Source organism: Lissotriton vulgaris, chromosome 9 (genome assembly GCF_964263255.1).
Source record: "Lissotriton vulgaris chromosome 9, aLisVul1.2, whole genome shotgun sequence".
NCBI lineage: Eukaryota > Metazoa > Chordata > Amphibia > Caudata > Salamandridae > Lissotriton > Lissotriton vulgaris.
Window position 1 is genome coordinate 144532992 of NC_141697.1, and position 15083 is coordinate 144548074.

At 46.0% G+C, this 15083-nt stretch overlaps 1 protein-coding gene across 1 annotated transcript in view; it reads right to left on the reverse strand.

The window, feature by feature from the left end:
* Positions 1-1438: 1438 nt before the first annotated feature.
* The window catches only part of JMJD7 (jumonji domain containing 7), a 64381-nt gene continuing 50736 nt past the window's right edge, over positions 1439-15083 (reverse strand). Inside the window, exons 6-9 of the mRNA XM_086937228.1 lie at positions 14830-14906; positions 13641-13800; positions 9886-12171; positions 1439-3898 (exon numbers count right to left, since the gene is read on the reverse strand). Coding sequence (XP_086793354.1) covers positions 12083-12171; positions 13641-13800; positions 14830-14906 — 326 coding nt within the window. The 3' untranslated portion in view covers positions 1439-3898; positions 9886-12082. The remainder of the gene's footprint in view (positions 3899-9885; positions 12172-13640; positions 13801-14829; positions 14907-15083) is intronic.

The window sequence follows — 15083 nt, forward strand, 5'->3', positions numbered from 1 at the left end:
TAAAGGGGCCCGTCGCCATGGGAGGTGAAAATGAAGAGGAGGCGGTACTAAGGAGGGACTAACAAGCCTATTGATGAATCAAAAGCCAGCATTTAGAACAGACAATGACACACGCCAATGGCAAACATGGGCAGAGAGTGGGTGGGGCTTCTATTCGTTACTCGTCTTAAATAGGTTTCGCAGCGCATGCGCGCTGGCTCAGGCTTGACTTAAAAGTGGCGGCCAAACCTCATAGTGCTTGGGTGAGCCTCCCAAGGCAAGCCACCCCATCCTCAGTGGCTTTCTTCCGCACGCATTTCTGTTTTACCGGAGAAGTCACTATTACCTTCCTTGCTGTCTTTCATCAAGACAAGGTAGGTTTCACATGCTATACACGTTCGCATGGTGAGCTCTGCTGCTAACACGCCTTTTAAAAATTGCGTCACGTCTACTAACAAAATGGGAGATAAACATTTATATATATATATATATATATATATATATATATATATATATATATATATACACACACACACACATAAACACATATATATATATTTAATTTATATAATGTTTTAATGATTGCAAACTGATCACACTATCTTAGTCATCAATATATTCGGTCACAAATGCACAGTGTCCTTATGAAGGTGGTTCAATAAAAGTCATTCTATGGAAACCTTGCTTTGGAGTGAACTCTTAAAAGCTTACTTTCATGAGATCCCAGACCTTAGTATAGCCTTTTCAACGTTTTCAACGTTGCACAAAGTTATTGGGAACAACAGAAACTCCTTGGTGCTATATGGGATGAATGAGGTATGGGTGTTAGGGGACTTCAAGAAGTATGAATATTTTTTTATTATAAAATATGATTTATAGATTTTTGATTTTATGTATGAATACATTCAATTTAAATGTATGGTATGTTAGATGATTAAAATCAACCTGCAAATAAAACCTCTATAATTGTTGGATGATATAAGGCATGTTATGATTGGTGGTAGTTGGTAAACAGGCGCTCGCTCCATTTTGTTTCTTTGGATATTTAGTAGATATCCGTCCATGTAATCTTAATTTGTACTTTCCTTTGCAATACTGCTTGCACAAACAGGAGAACGTTACCAGGGAGATGACTGGTGAAAGAAAAATGAAAACATCTGTAAATAGATGAAACTGAAAAATGAAGGATATTGCTTAATTATGGCACCAGAATTATAATTTGTTATCCATCCTTAGTTAGGACAATGCAATACAACATAAAACCCAGAGTCGAAAGAATTGAAAAGATGAGAGGCAACACATGAGATCGCTAAGATGTAAATAACGTAGACATCATAAGGGGTATGAGAGAAACATAGCATAATGTATATAACATAGGTAGGACAAACAGCCATGAGAGAAAAGAGCCTCATGAGGAAGACTGAGAGATAAGTGAGAGAAAAATTAAAAACGCACAAACTTTTTAATTTAAAAATATATTTTAATTTCCCTGTAATTCAAGTTTAACAGAAATTATATTTGAACTGCAACAGCATAAAATAAATAAAATAATAGGCTTTTGACATAAAACAATATTTTACAGTTAATTATAAAAGGAGTAAAAGTCTACTTAAAAGTACTGATAATTCCTCCAAGTTATAAGTATTTCTTCTGAACCAGTAAGAAATTCCAAAAGGGTGAACCTCATTGCTCTATTAATTTCCTGCGTGTGGAGGCAAAATTTCAGTTATATTGAGATCTGAGAAAAAAGTAACTAATGTAGTTCCTTTTTTTTTTATTTTTTAAGTTTTATATAGCGCAAACTAGACACAAGACATCAGGTATCAGAGCGCTTTACATGAGCACCAGTTGCGTTACACAAGAACACATTCATTTTTGTTAGGAACAGGGAGATTAATTGATTTGCCTAGAATCACAGGATGTTGAGAGTCATTGCTGAGACTCGAACCCAGTTCCCCAGCTCCGAGGTCGACCGCTCTAGCCGTAAGGCTACATCCTCTCCCCAGGATGTTCCTTTAGGACAACTGCAATACCTTACAAAACTAGTTCTTATATTGCACATATATGCAACATCCAGCTTCATATTCAAACATTTATTTGTTTAATTTATTACACTTTTACACTGCACACTACAAACTGAATCGCCCCAAGGCGCAAGCAAGAAGTACATCCAGTAACAGATGAAGTTAATATCACACTTAAAATTCTGAGCAGGTGATAAAGCAGGTATCATGAGGGCTTCATAGTGGGCCTTGAAGTGCTGGAGTTTATAAGCTAGAGAGTTAGTATGGGCAGTCTGTAGGACGGAGAAGAGATAGTGTGAAAAATAATGGTCATAATAGCTTTCTTGTAGCAAAGGACTGGGCGGCTTTAGTGTCCAGACGAAGCCTGTTCAGATCACGAGGGCCTGTGTCATTCGCCCCTTATGATGTGCCTTGTGACGGGAGCTAGCAGAAGTTGGCGGTTGGCTTTCAGATGGGCACGGTGCAGGAGATATGTTGGTAGATTGGGCATGAGTTTGAGGTAAATTCTCAATGTACAACTAGGGGACTTTGAGTGGAGATATCATCTTTTCTTCTTTAAAGTGGATATAACCATACTCTGCATGACCTGGAACCTGTCGAGAAGATACTCTTGGATACCCCAGTAAACAGTGTTTAAGCTGTTAAACAAGAAGTACAAGCGCATGCCAATGGCCACAGCAAGTAGTGAAGGGTTGATGTGTAGTGCTGCGCCGAGGCATCTGGTTGGGTGGAAGGCATTCATTCTGTCAGGAGCAATCAGAGTGAGTGAGGAGGGGGTGGGACACTCATAGGTTAGCCACCGGTGATGCAGAACAGGACCGTTAAGCAAGTGGAGAACCTGGGTCCCCAAGGTTGTAGCAGGTGCCAATGTCCCACTTAGTATCAGACAAGCGCATCTTACCTAGTCTCAGATGGAGTGGAATTTTCCAACCGTGCGAAAGAAACTGTTTTGAGATGGGGCAGATTAAGAACAAAAGGAGAGGGGAAAAGCGCCTCCGGGTTCTAAGAAATGACATTAGAGATCATAAACCTATTAAACAGTTTTGGGGTGAGGGAAACAGTGTAGTGCTCTTCAAGGGATGGCACCTTGGGTAGATGAAAGGAATGCATTTGAACTAAAGAGATCAGTCGCTCAGGTAGGATGAGAAACAGTTGATTATGTGGCTTGGGCACAATTAGTAGCTTGGATCTTCCTGATCACTTGTGCGGTTACAAAGTTTGCAGAGAGTGTATTAGTTTGAAGGCTACCTTCTCATGAGCCATGGTGAGGTTTCATCCCAGGAAGCAATGATGTCATCAAAAGACAGGGGTGAAGGACATTGTCAAAGTGTTACAACTGAAGGGACAGCACCTGGATGATGGCTACAACGCACTCCATAGCTTCCTGGACTCTACTAGCTCCCAATAATGGTTTGGTAGATGCTGCTGCATGTCACATCAAGGGCTTAAAGAAATATGACCACATCAGTCCCACCATGCTGGAACTCCATTAACTCCGCACCATCTTTAAAACCAGCTTCATGTCTACAAAGCCATCACAGCTGGCTCACCTGCCTAGTAGCTCACCACCTCGGGTGGCTCTCACCACACCCAGAGCTAGGACAGCATCAAACTGGAGCTGAAGTCCAAAAAAGAAAAAACAAGGCAATGCGCATTGTCCATTTATGGACCAAGGGTCAGGACCAACATCCCTATATCTATAAGGACCGCCCAACCCTGCACCAGTGTAGAAAAGAAATGAAGACCCACCTCTTCAAAGAACACTATCACTGCAAAGTAACATTCCACCTCCACCCGAAGAACCCAGATCCCCATTAGTCATTCACTGATTGCATCCCTGCTTTTGATCCCATACAGGGCTGTGCCCTTTTGGCTAGGTTGGTGCTATGAACATACTACATATCGAATAGTTTCTTACCTGTCGGTGTAGTTTTGCAGCTTGATGATCTTTCTGGATTCACTATGCTGTGCATATTCCGCGGTCTTGTGGTTGGGTCCGGATTCGTAGTCTTTTCTTTGGTTTTTTTTGGGTTTTTTTTTCGTCGCCCAGGTGGGCGTCGGCGTCACCCCTTCTTGGGTGTATTTCCGGTGACGTCGGCATGCTTCCTGCGGAAGCTCCCACCCTTGGGCGCCATCTTCGGATTCTTTTTTTCCGTGTTTCTTTCGTCTCCGAAGTGATGGCAATGTTCTATGTAGGTGAAACTTCTTGTAACCGCTTTGTATATAAAGTCATTTCTGTTTTTTCTTTTTTTTTTTTGACCACCTCTTTCTCTCTCCAGCCTCATCTTTCTGGCGGAGGTGGGTGGGTTCGCTAGTGAATCCAGAAAGATCATCAAGCTGCAAAACTACACCGACAGGTAAGAAACTATTCGTTTTGCAGCGTGAATCTTTCTGGATTCACTATGCTGTGCATAGATTTTGTAGCGGTTTCTCATTTCTGTGGCGGCTGGGTGGAAGATGAGCTTTGGTTCTTGAGTATGTGCTGGAGCACCTTTTGTCCAACTTGTGCTTCTTTGTTCATTTGAACATCAACGCAGTAGTGCTTCGTGAATGTGTGCACTGAAGCCCATGTGGCCGCCAGGCATATGTCTTGTATGGGTGTATTAGCCAGGACGGCTATTGTCGCACCCTTTTTCCTAGTGGAGTGGGCACGTGGTCCCTCTGCTAGTTCTTGCCCTGCCCGTTTGTGGCAGAGTCTGATTGTTTGCGCGATCCATCGTGCAATAGTGTTCTTTGTTACCGCCTTACCCATGAAACTGTTGGCGAATGACACAAAGAACTGCTTTGTCTTCCTGTGTCCTTTTGTCCTCTCGATATAGTGCATGACCGCCCTTCTGGCGTCTAGGGTGTGAAGGGCTCGATCTGCGCTATTTGTTGGTTTTTGGAAAAAACTCGGTATCTGTATGGACTGGTTCATATGGAATCTGGACACCACCTTTGGCAAGAAGTGTGGGTCAGTCCTCATCACAACCCTGTCATTGTGTATTTGTATGTATGGTTCCTGCAGAGTTAGCGCTTGAAGCTCGCTCACTCGGCGTAGGGACGTTATTGCAACCAAGAAAGCTGTCTTCATGGTCAGCATTTCTAGTGAGGCCTTGTGGAGCGGTTCAAAGGGCTCCTTCATGAGTTCCGTCAGGACTATGTTCAAGTTCCATGCCGGTGGTGGCACCCGCTCGGGTGGTGCGATCCTCTTCGCTTCTTCCAGGAATCTCTTCACAACCTGTGACAAGAAGAAGCTCCTGCCCATCTCACCCCTTGTGTAGGCCACTATAGCTGCCAAGTGGACTCTTAAGGAGGACGAGCTGAGTTTTTTCTCCAGTAAGTGCTTGAGGTATTTTAGCACTGTGGAGTCCTCCTTCATTTTATTGTGGAGTCTCTCCTTCCTGCACCATATTGTGAATCTCTTCCACTTTGCCCCGTAGCACTTCCGTGTGCTGGGCCTTCGTGCCTCCCGAAGGACCCTGAGGGTGCTCTCAGGCAGTCTCAAGTGTGCGAATTCTATGTCCTCAGGAGCCACGCCACTAGGCTCAGGCTCTCTGGCTCTGGGTGCAGTACCTCTCCGTCGTTCATGGAGAGCAGGTCTTTTCTTCTGCCGAATCTGTGGGGGGCACTCTGTGCCATCTCCATGATCTGCGAGTACCATGTCTGTCTGGCCCACTGTGGTGCGACCAGTATCAGGGTCATGTTGCTCGCTCTGCACTTGCTCAGTACTCTGTGTATCAGTGGTATCGGGGGAAAAGCGTAAGCAAATGTCCCGCACCAATCTATCCATAGGGCATTCCCAAGGGACCCTTCTTCGGGTTGTCTGGATGCGAAGCTTTGGCCTTTGGCATTCTGGTGTGTTGCAAACAGGTCCACTGATGGCGTTCCCCCGTCTCCTGGCATTGAGCTCCCACTCGTGGGATGTTGATGTCTGTCTGCTCAGCCAGTCTGCCTGAATGTTCTCCTTCCCTGGTAGGTGTATGGCCAGTAGGTCTATCCTGAGGGGGATGGCCCATCTCCATATCTCCTGCGCCAGTGTCGAAAGCATTGTTGACTGTGTTCCACCCTGCTTGTTGATGTAGAACATCGCTGTGGTGTTGTCTGTCTGCAGCAAAACCCTCTGCTTGTACAGTCTTGTTTGGAAGGCTTTCAATGCAAGGAAGATTGTTTTCAATTCCAGATAATTGATGTGCTTTGACGCATCTGCTGGTGTCCACAGACCCCTGACTTTGAGCTCTTCCATGTGAGCGCCCCATCCCATCAGGGATGCGTCTGTGGTGATGGTCACTGTTGGTGTTGGGGGTGTAAGAAGTTTTCCCTTTGCTATGTTCTCCATGGTCCACCATGTAATTTCCTTCTGCACTGCGTGCGTCACAACCACTACATCCTCCCAACTCCCTGAAGCTTGTGACCATTGTTCCTGGAGCCATTCTTGGATGGGTCTCATGTGAAGTCGTACGTTTGGTACCAGGTGGATGCATATTGCCATCATCCCCAAGATCTTGCTCGCAGTCCTCACTGTCCGAGCTTGTCCCTTCCGGTAGAGGCGAGCTTCCCTCACCAGGGCCCCTGCTCTCTTGTTGTTGGGGAACACTCTGCCCTGCAAGGTGTTGATCTGTGCCCCCAAGAAGATCTTTACTTGTTCCGGCTCCATTGATGATTTTTTCCAATGGATGGAGAACCCCAGGTTTATCAGCGTTCTCGTCACTGTATGTGCGTCTTTCTTGCATTTCTGGTACGAGTTTGCTTTCACTAGCCAGTCGTCCAGGTAAGGATATACGTGTATTCCCTTCCTTCGTAGGTGCGCTGCAACTGCCGCGAGGCACTTTGTGAAGACCCTCGGTGCTCATTTTAGACCGAAGGCTAGTGTTGTGAATTGGTAGTGGCTGTCTCCGACCGTGAACCTGAGCATATGTTTGTGCGTTACGTTCATTGGTATGTGCAGGTAGGCGTCCTTGAGGTCTATCGTGACCATGAAGTCCCCAATCTGCAATTGCGGTAGCACCTCCTGCAGGGAGGTCATTTTGAATTTTTGTGTTCTTATGAATGTGTTCAGGAACCTGAGGTCCAGAATGGGTCTCATTGTCTCGTCGACCTTTGGCACGAGGAAATACGTTGAGTATATAACCTTGTTTCTTTCTTTGAAGGGAACCCGTTCTATGGCCTCCTTTTGAAGGAGCTCTCTCGCTTCTTCCTGAAGCCGCTGTAGCTGTTCGTTTCTTAGTGGTTTTCGCCTTGGTCTCCTGGTTGTTGGTCTCCCTTCCAATTCTAAGCAGTACCCGTATTGGATGATGTTTAGAATCCATTTGTCTGATGTGATCTCTCTCCATTCCTGGAGATAGAATCTTAATCTTCCACCCACTGGTGTTACGTGGTGGTAGTTGTCCATTGTGTCCTGACCCCTTTGAACGTGCTGCCCCCGGGATCCTTTCTGTGGGCGGGCACACGGGTGTCTCTGAAGTCATTTAGAGGCGGGCTGCTGGCCCCCTCTTTTATGCTGTCCACGTCCATTTCCTCTCCCTCGAAAGGACTGGCCCCTTAACTGGTACTGCCAGGACTGCTTCGGTTGACTCTGTTGCGCCTGCGAGTCAGCCTGGTGCGTCTGTTGGAAAGCCTGGTGTGAAGTACCTGGCTGGTTTCCACCTCTTCCGCCGGGCCTCCGTGACTGGGTGCCCCTTTTGTTGCCTCTGAACTGCAAAGCTCCCATGGATCGTGCAGTTTCATTGTCTTTCTTTAGTTGACTGAGTTTTTCGTCAACTGTTGTCCCGAACAGCGTCTCGCCGTTGAACAGAGTGTTCAAGATGCTGTGTTGCACCTCAGGCTTAAAGCCCGAGATTCTGAGCCATGCGTGTCTTCTTTCCGTGACACCCATCATCATGAGCCTGCTGGAGGTGTCTGCTCCATCCAGGGCCGTCTTGAGGCAACAATTTGCCGCATTCTTCCCGTCTTCCACCAGTTTCTCGGCCTTCTGCCTGGCCTCCTGGGGTAGGTCTTTCACCAGTTTTCCTAGCTCCTCCATGATCTGGTACATGTGCCTGTTTATGAGGGCATTGGAATTAGCCATGCGCCATTGGGTCGCGGCATTCCGTTCGATCCTTCTGCCCACTAAGTCCATCCTTTTGCTCTCCCTATCAGGAGGAGGTCCAGAAGTGGTGGCCACGTTAGCTCTCTTCCTTGCTGTGGCTGTGATGATGGAGTCAGCTGAGACCACGCCTCGAATGTAGGCTGGGTCCTTTGATGAATGTTTGTACTTCTTTTCGGTTCTGGGAGTGACTGCCTTGCATGTTGCGGGCTCCCTGAATGCTTCCATCCCCTGCGCCAAGACGCTGTCGAGCATAGGGAGATACTGGCTCCTTGTTTGCGTGGGGAGTAATGTCTCGAGGAGAAAGTCCGCTTTCTGCTTCTCCTCGTCGAGCTTGAGCTTGAAAGCTGTTGCCGCCGACCTTATCACCGAGTTGTAAGCTCCGATGTCGTCTGGCGGCGATGGCCTCGAGGGGTATGTGTCGACCGCCTCTTCTGGGCTTTCGGTGTCGACATCCAGGTAATCCTCCTCCTGCGGGTCAGAGGTGGCCGACTCGGCGTCCAACCTGCTGTCCTCTTCCTCCTCATAGCTGTAAGCCTCGTAGGGATTCTCGTCCTCTTCCTGGTCGTCGACCATTTTGGTGCCAGGCTCATGTTTCTCGACCTGTTCCTCTTCCTCCTCGACCATTTCCTGCATGGGTGGCTTGGTCTTGTGGGGAATCGTGAAGGCTCTCATCTTGGCGTCGAAATCCTTTTTCCGCTGCAAGATGTTTTCCATTTCGGCTTCTAGTCGCCGTTTTTTCTTTTCCATCTCGGCCGCGTTGTCCGCGCCGGATTGTTCGGCCACTCTCTTCGGCGCCTGGCTCGGCTGCGAGAGCTTCGGCGTCAAACTGGGTTTCGGGTCCCTGTACGGCGTCGAAGCTTTAGGGTCTTTCTCCCTCGACGTCGATCGGTCCTTTTCGGGGACGATCTTCGGCGACTTCTGCTGCTCAGCAGCTCTCGGCGCCAGGGACTCCTTCTCAGAGGATCCGCTGGGCCTGAGGGTAGCCGCGGACGTGAGGTGTCTCTGCGTCGGCGCTTTCGGGGTCTTGTCCTCGTTTTTTCGAGACTCGGAGTCTCTCGTGCTCTTGGGGAACGACGAGTCTCCTACCTTATCAGATGTCTTCATGTAATCTGTCTCTACGACCGTGTAGCTGTCGTCTTCGGCGGCAGCGTTGTCCTCTTCCTCCGAGGACATCCCCAGCTCGTACAGCGATGGCGTCGGGCCTTTTCCTTTGAGGGTGGCGTGCGCTACCCTCTGGCTCTTCCTTACACGAAGGGTCTTCGGGGCGAAGACGGAGCAGGCGTTGCAGTCTTCGCTTCTGTGGTCTACCGGTAGGCAAAGGTTGCAAACCGGGTGCTGGTCTCTCTGCGCGAACTTGTGATGGCAGTTAGGGCAGAACTTGAACGGCGTGTTGTCCATCATCGAGTGTTTAGGCCTCCCTGGCCACGCGAACGTCGACGATCGTCGAAGTCCTCGATGAATTCTCCTTCCTTTCGCCGGGCCGTGTTCGGCGAAGTCTTTCGTAGTCTTCTTCCTTCGATATCTTCTCAAATTTCAATCTTTTCCTAGTACTTTCTCCAAAAATGTCTGGAGCCCAACGGGAACGATCCAGACCCGACCGCGGAAAAAAAAGAATCTGAAGATGGCGCCCAAGGGTGGGAGCTTCCGCAGGAAGCATGCCGACGTCACCGGAAATACACCCAAGAAGGGGTGACGCCGACGCCCACCTGGGCGACGAAAAAAAAAACCCCAAAAAAACAAAGAAAAGACTACGAATCCGGACCCAACCAGAAGACCGCGGAATATGCACAGCATAGTGAATCCAGAAAGATTCACGCTGCAAAAATCTATGTATGCATGCATACATACATACAATGAGAACCTGTAGTTTCTAAAGGGTACCAGGAGGGGAGATTAACCTATTTGAAATCTCACAGACCATGATGGCAGATAACAGTATATGCAGCAAGCCTGGGGTGAGAGCTGAGGTACACTGCAGATTCTTTTCCAAGGAAAGCTGGGATTGTGTGGGTGACGCGTTGAATGACCAATTATGGATGGACTCAGTGAGGTATAGTCTGAGGTAATTTGTTTTAATTGGGCTGAGGGGTGGAAAGGACAAGAAAGCGGCTGCACTCTAGGAGTGGTGTCAAAGGTAACTTGGAGGTGAAGTTGTGGGGAATACCCTAGACAACGAAACACGTGTTGGCTGGCTGGGCAAGAAAGAAAGAAAATTAAAGACCAAGAAGAAATACAAGAAATGTGTCATAAATGTTGATTTGTTATTTAAATAACGAGTTAGTGTGTGCTCGGGTAGTGAATTGTTGTTATGGAGAAATCACTTGCGGTCTCGGTTAAGGGGGTTGGGGGATTTCCCCTTCCCTTGGTGCACTACGGATGAAATAATACATGAATATAACACACCCGTAAGGAGTGAGTGCTAAGTAGTAACTTGGAGAATCATCACCCAATTCTGCATGAAACGGTACCTTGGAGGCGATAACCTAATAGTTTTGAGGATGGTTGTCACAAGGATACTAGTCAGGTTGTCATACTGCTTTTCGATGGGAGTATGACGTAGTGGATGGATTCAGTAGCTCTAAATGGTCTGGAAAAACTCTTTAGGTTTAGTAGTGGTACTAGATTTTCTCTCCTCTAATGATTTATTTTGGTCGTGAAGATGGCCTCAGCAGGTGCTGACTTCAATTGTAGTCTTGATGAGTGAGGTGGACTCCAAGGAACCAGTGCCTCAGGCTTGGGTGGGTTTGGATGGGGGGTGCAATGGAATCAAGAGAAGCTGTACCGACCACCGTACAATAGATATGGCTTGGCAGTAGTGAATGCATTGTGTATGCTCCAAGTTCAAGACAGTGGACAGTAGACAGGTGTTTACAGGTATGATAGACAATTGGAAGCCAGAAAAGACTGGCGGGAGGAGGTCAAACAACCAGGGTGGAGATGGGATTAGGCTCTAGTGATGGCCAGGCATGACAAAAGGCACGACGATAACACAAACTATTGGCTTCTTTCCCTGTCCAATATGGAGGAGTGGCACACGTGCTTTCAGACAGCCTTGCTTGCTGTCCAAAGTAAGATGCCATCTTTGAGGGAGATGACACCCGCTTCATTGCGATTCTGGTGATGCTGGAGGAATGGCAGGGCCAGTTGAGAGAAACTAGTCGATTTCCTACATCATTAAGGAATGGGAAGGTTTTTCTCACCATCTTGGAATAACAGGTGATGAGTGGGTGCCTATGCAGCTGAAGGAATTGTCAGAATTTCAGACTTCTCCATATTACAGTGCTACAAACTGAGTGCCAAAGGGAAAATTCTTATATACATGTATAAAACAGTGAAACCCTAGTTGTAAACAAATAATCCAGTTAGTACCATTCAATACCGAAACATCAATATTTGTTATCCATAATCTTCAGTGGTACAACAGGGGTTTTATACAGATGTAAACAAAGTTCCATTTGAAACTTTAATATCCAGGTTTCCTTCAAAGAGTCAGTGAAATCAGACCCACAGGCTACAAATCCAAGCGGGCGGAGTGCACTGAAATTATGAAGCTAATGTATATTATTGGGGTGAGTGATGTTGCAAAGATTTCGTTCCGAAGACTTTGTGATTTATTTTTTCAAAATCTTGCAAACTACATTAAGTTTGAGAAAGGTTGCAAAAGTGTACTTGCAGGAAGTACATTCTTCAAAAGTAGGCTCTGAGGGAAAATCCAAGCAGAAAAAGTTTTACCAGAAAATATTTCTGCAAAAAAACAAGGTAGCAGCATTTTCACACGCAGGTGAGTGAGCTAGTCAGCTCTGCAAACTTTGAGGCTAAAATTAAAAATTTGCACTCACTGGTAAAACCTCTTGTTCTCTGTATGGAGATGAGCGTAAACAGGTTTAAAAAATAGGACCTCCATTGATTCTATTCTCTTTCTGGCTCCATGATCCGTTACTTCATGCTGGGAGACAATCTCTCATTTCAAGCGCTCTGCCAACCACAAGACGCTTCATCAGGTTGCAGGTCATCACAAATGCCCCACTGTTTTCGAAAGAGATTCCAAGAGCTGGAAGTACGAGTACTTGATGTCGAAATCCATGTCATACCAATAATTAACTGCAGAAAGAGGAACACAAAATAGGCATACAATTAAGAAATAACCATTTTCAATTTTGAGCTCCACTGTGAATCATGTACAAGAAGCTTTGGCAAAGTCAATAGGTCCAAGTCTAGGTATATGCTTGCAATATAAAAAAATATTCATCACATGTAACTTTAATAGAACAGCAGGCGTGCTTCCTAGCAGGCAGGTATACTTACAACAGGAATAGAGGCATTAAAATGTTTTTTATCTTAACGTACATCATAGCAAATTATCATTCTTACTGGTGCAAGGAAAATGCACTATTGGCTTTGAATTACTCTAGCCAGAAAACACGCTTTAAACACACAAATTTGGCTGTAAAAAATAGAAATAAGAAAAGAATTGGCAACAGAAAGCATTTTCTTACCAGCCCTGTCACCTGTGCTGAATATTTTGCAGGCGGTCGCAGGTGGGGCCTACTAGCACTTATTTTTCCTTAACTGGCTTTGATCCAGAGCAAATGCAAAAAGAACAATTGATGAACAGAATGTTGAATAATGTCAAACATTCAGCCCAGTGCAGAGATCTGGGCCTTAATCCATCGTTTTTGTGCTCTCCCTGCCATTCCAGTTTAAACACAGCCATATGCAAATCAGTCTCGACCCTGTACCCCAAGGGGAACAGGCTAGCCCGAACTGCCATGCCAGGCCAGGCCCTCCCTGAACAAGAATCCAGGGACCGGTTTTGGTGTTTCACCCCTCATCAGCCGGGCTAGCTTGACTCCAGTGGCAAGGAGAGCAAGGGACCCACGTCTGGGCATACCCATCCCACTTGGGGTGACAAATGCAAAAAGAACAATTGATGGATAGAATGTTGAACAATGTCAAACATTCACGCCGTCCATCAGCTTGATTGTTTGCTTTGATCCAGAGCAAGATAGAGAAAAAACAAAAACGGCAAAGATGGAGGAAGATGCAAAAAACTGTGATAAAGGGACAAGGATAGATGAAAAAAGGGACAGGGGTGTCTGCTTCTGGTTGAAAAAGATAGGAGGTAGAATAAATGCTATGTCAACAACCAACGACCTTCCACAGCTCCAGCCCCGGCTTTTAAGCAAAACACTGGGCCCTGGTACTTATTATTTTACACATTAACCTCGGTTGGACGCTGAAGTGCACTTCATTCTAAGCAGATGTTCACCAGTAATGAAGCAAAATACTATCACTCACATTAGCCAATCGCTGACGTGGGCTCACCCACTGCGCCATGCTGTATGTATGTGGTAGGAGAAAGCAAAATGCGAACGAAGTTGGACGGACCAATGTATGAAGAGGGCTGGCACAAACACAATCTATGTATGTAAGTGTACGTATTTTATTGATGATTTTGTGTCATTACATGTGGCTTGCAAGACACCTAGAGCTGCCTCTAAGGCAGACCTAAAAAGAGGACCTTGAGCGGCCATTTGTGGGGTGAAGACTGCTTTGCCCAACATTCGTACCTGCTATGCAGCCATGAGACTGCTGGACATGGTGGAACCAGAGCGAGGGGAGGTAAAGCATCTCTCCTGCCTTCAGCGTGCACCGTAGGGGCTTCAACTGTGCATAGGATGGGTACCGCTGCAGGTCTGGGTTCAGTGGATCAAGCGGGATCCAGGGTACCTGAAAGGGCAAGGAGGCACGTTGCATGAATCGTCACTACTAGCCCTTCCTGTGAGCCACACCAAAAGCTTAAAGCCTTCCAACAAAAGCATTATCTTAAGTTGAATATTTTCTACTTAAGTGCAACAGAAAGATCCTCTTATACCAGATCCCTTTTAGACTAAGGCAAAGTGTTTATCCCATATAGATGCCTGAAAAATTTCCCATGTCCCATAACCCTGCCTTTAAATATTTCTTAAATGGAATGGTGCTCATGAAACAATTATGTGGTGCAGAGCGACAGATTAAACTGCACTGGGCACTATCTTTCTCCTAGTAGAACAAAGCAATGACGTACATTTGACTCACCAAATTAAGTTGCTCTCTTGTTTACTATTATATAGCCTTACTAAGAAATATTTTTTTTTGTCTCCGGTGCAAAACTAATTTATCTTAATCACAATGTATTAATCATCAATGTCATAGTGGCATTACATTACAGTTGTAAATGCAAATCTATAGAAAACAACTGAAGTATGGAGGGCAGGTCCTAGATACCCAATGTGCTCTCCTACTGTAGTACCAGCTTTGGAGGGCGGCAGCAGAGTAACAGCGTAGTAGGAGGTGGAAGGTTGTTGAGGCAGATTGTCCATACGAGTAAAAAAAGAGGCAGAATGACAGATGGCGGGGTCGCCAAAATGTCACTTAGCCGGGGGTGACTACAAATCCTTGTGCAAGCTCTGACAATATAAGTAATGCTATTAAGTAAACCGCAGAACTAGTGAAATTATTTCAAAAACTAGTTACAGGAAACCAATTGAATGTACGGTACATGTTGATTTACCAAACAGATGGGTACTCAACAACCTCCACCACAGCGCGGAACTCTATACCACTAAAGTTTACACTGAAACGTGCACTGTTGTCTCACACACACTCATAACAGGATGGCCAGGCAACAGGCAGAAACTTGGAAACCAAGAGGGAAATTATTATCTCATCCCACTTACCATCAGCATGCAGAGTTAGTTAAACACAGCCAGGCATTACCTGCTCCGCAGCCTCATCGTCAATGACTTGGAAAGATCCATCTTCAGACACAGAGTATGTTGCAGGTGTGTAAAGTTCTGAGGAAAGGAATACATATAAAACAAAACCATCTGCATTTGCCACAACATGCAGAGCATTAAAGCAACTGCAAGCAGATAAGGTACCAAATGGACAGCTTTTGGAGCTCAGCACCACCAAATGTCACAGTAAATGTCATGTTCTAGATCAGTGCTATGGAATTCACCGGAGTGTAT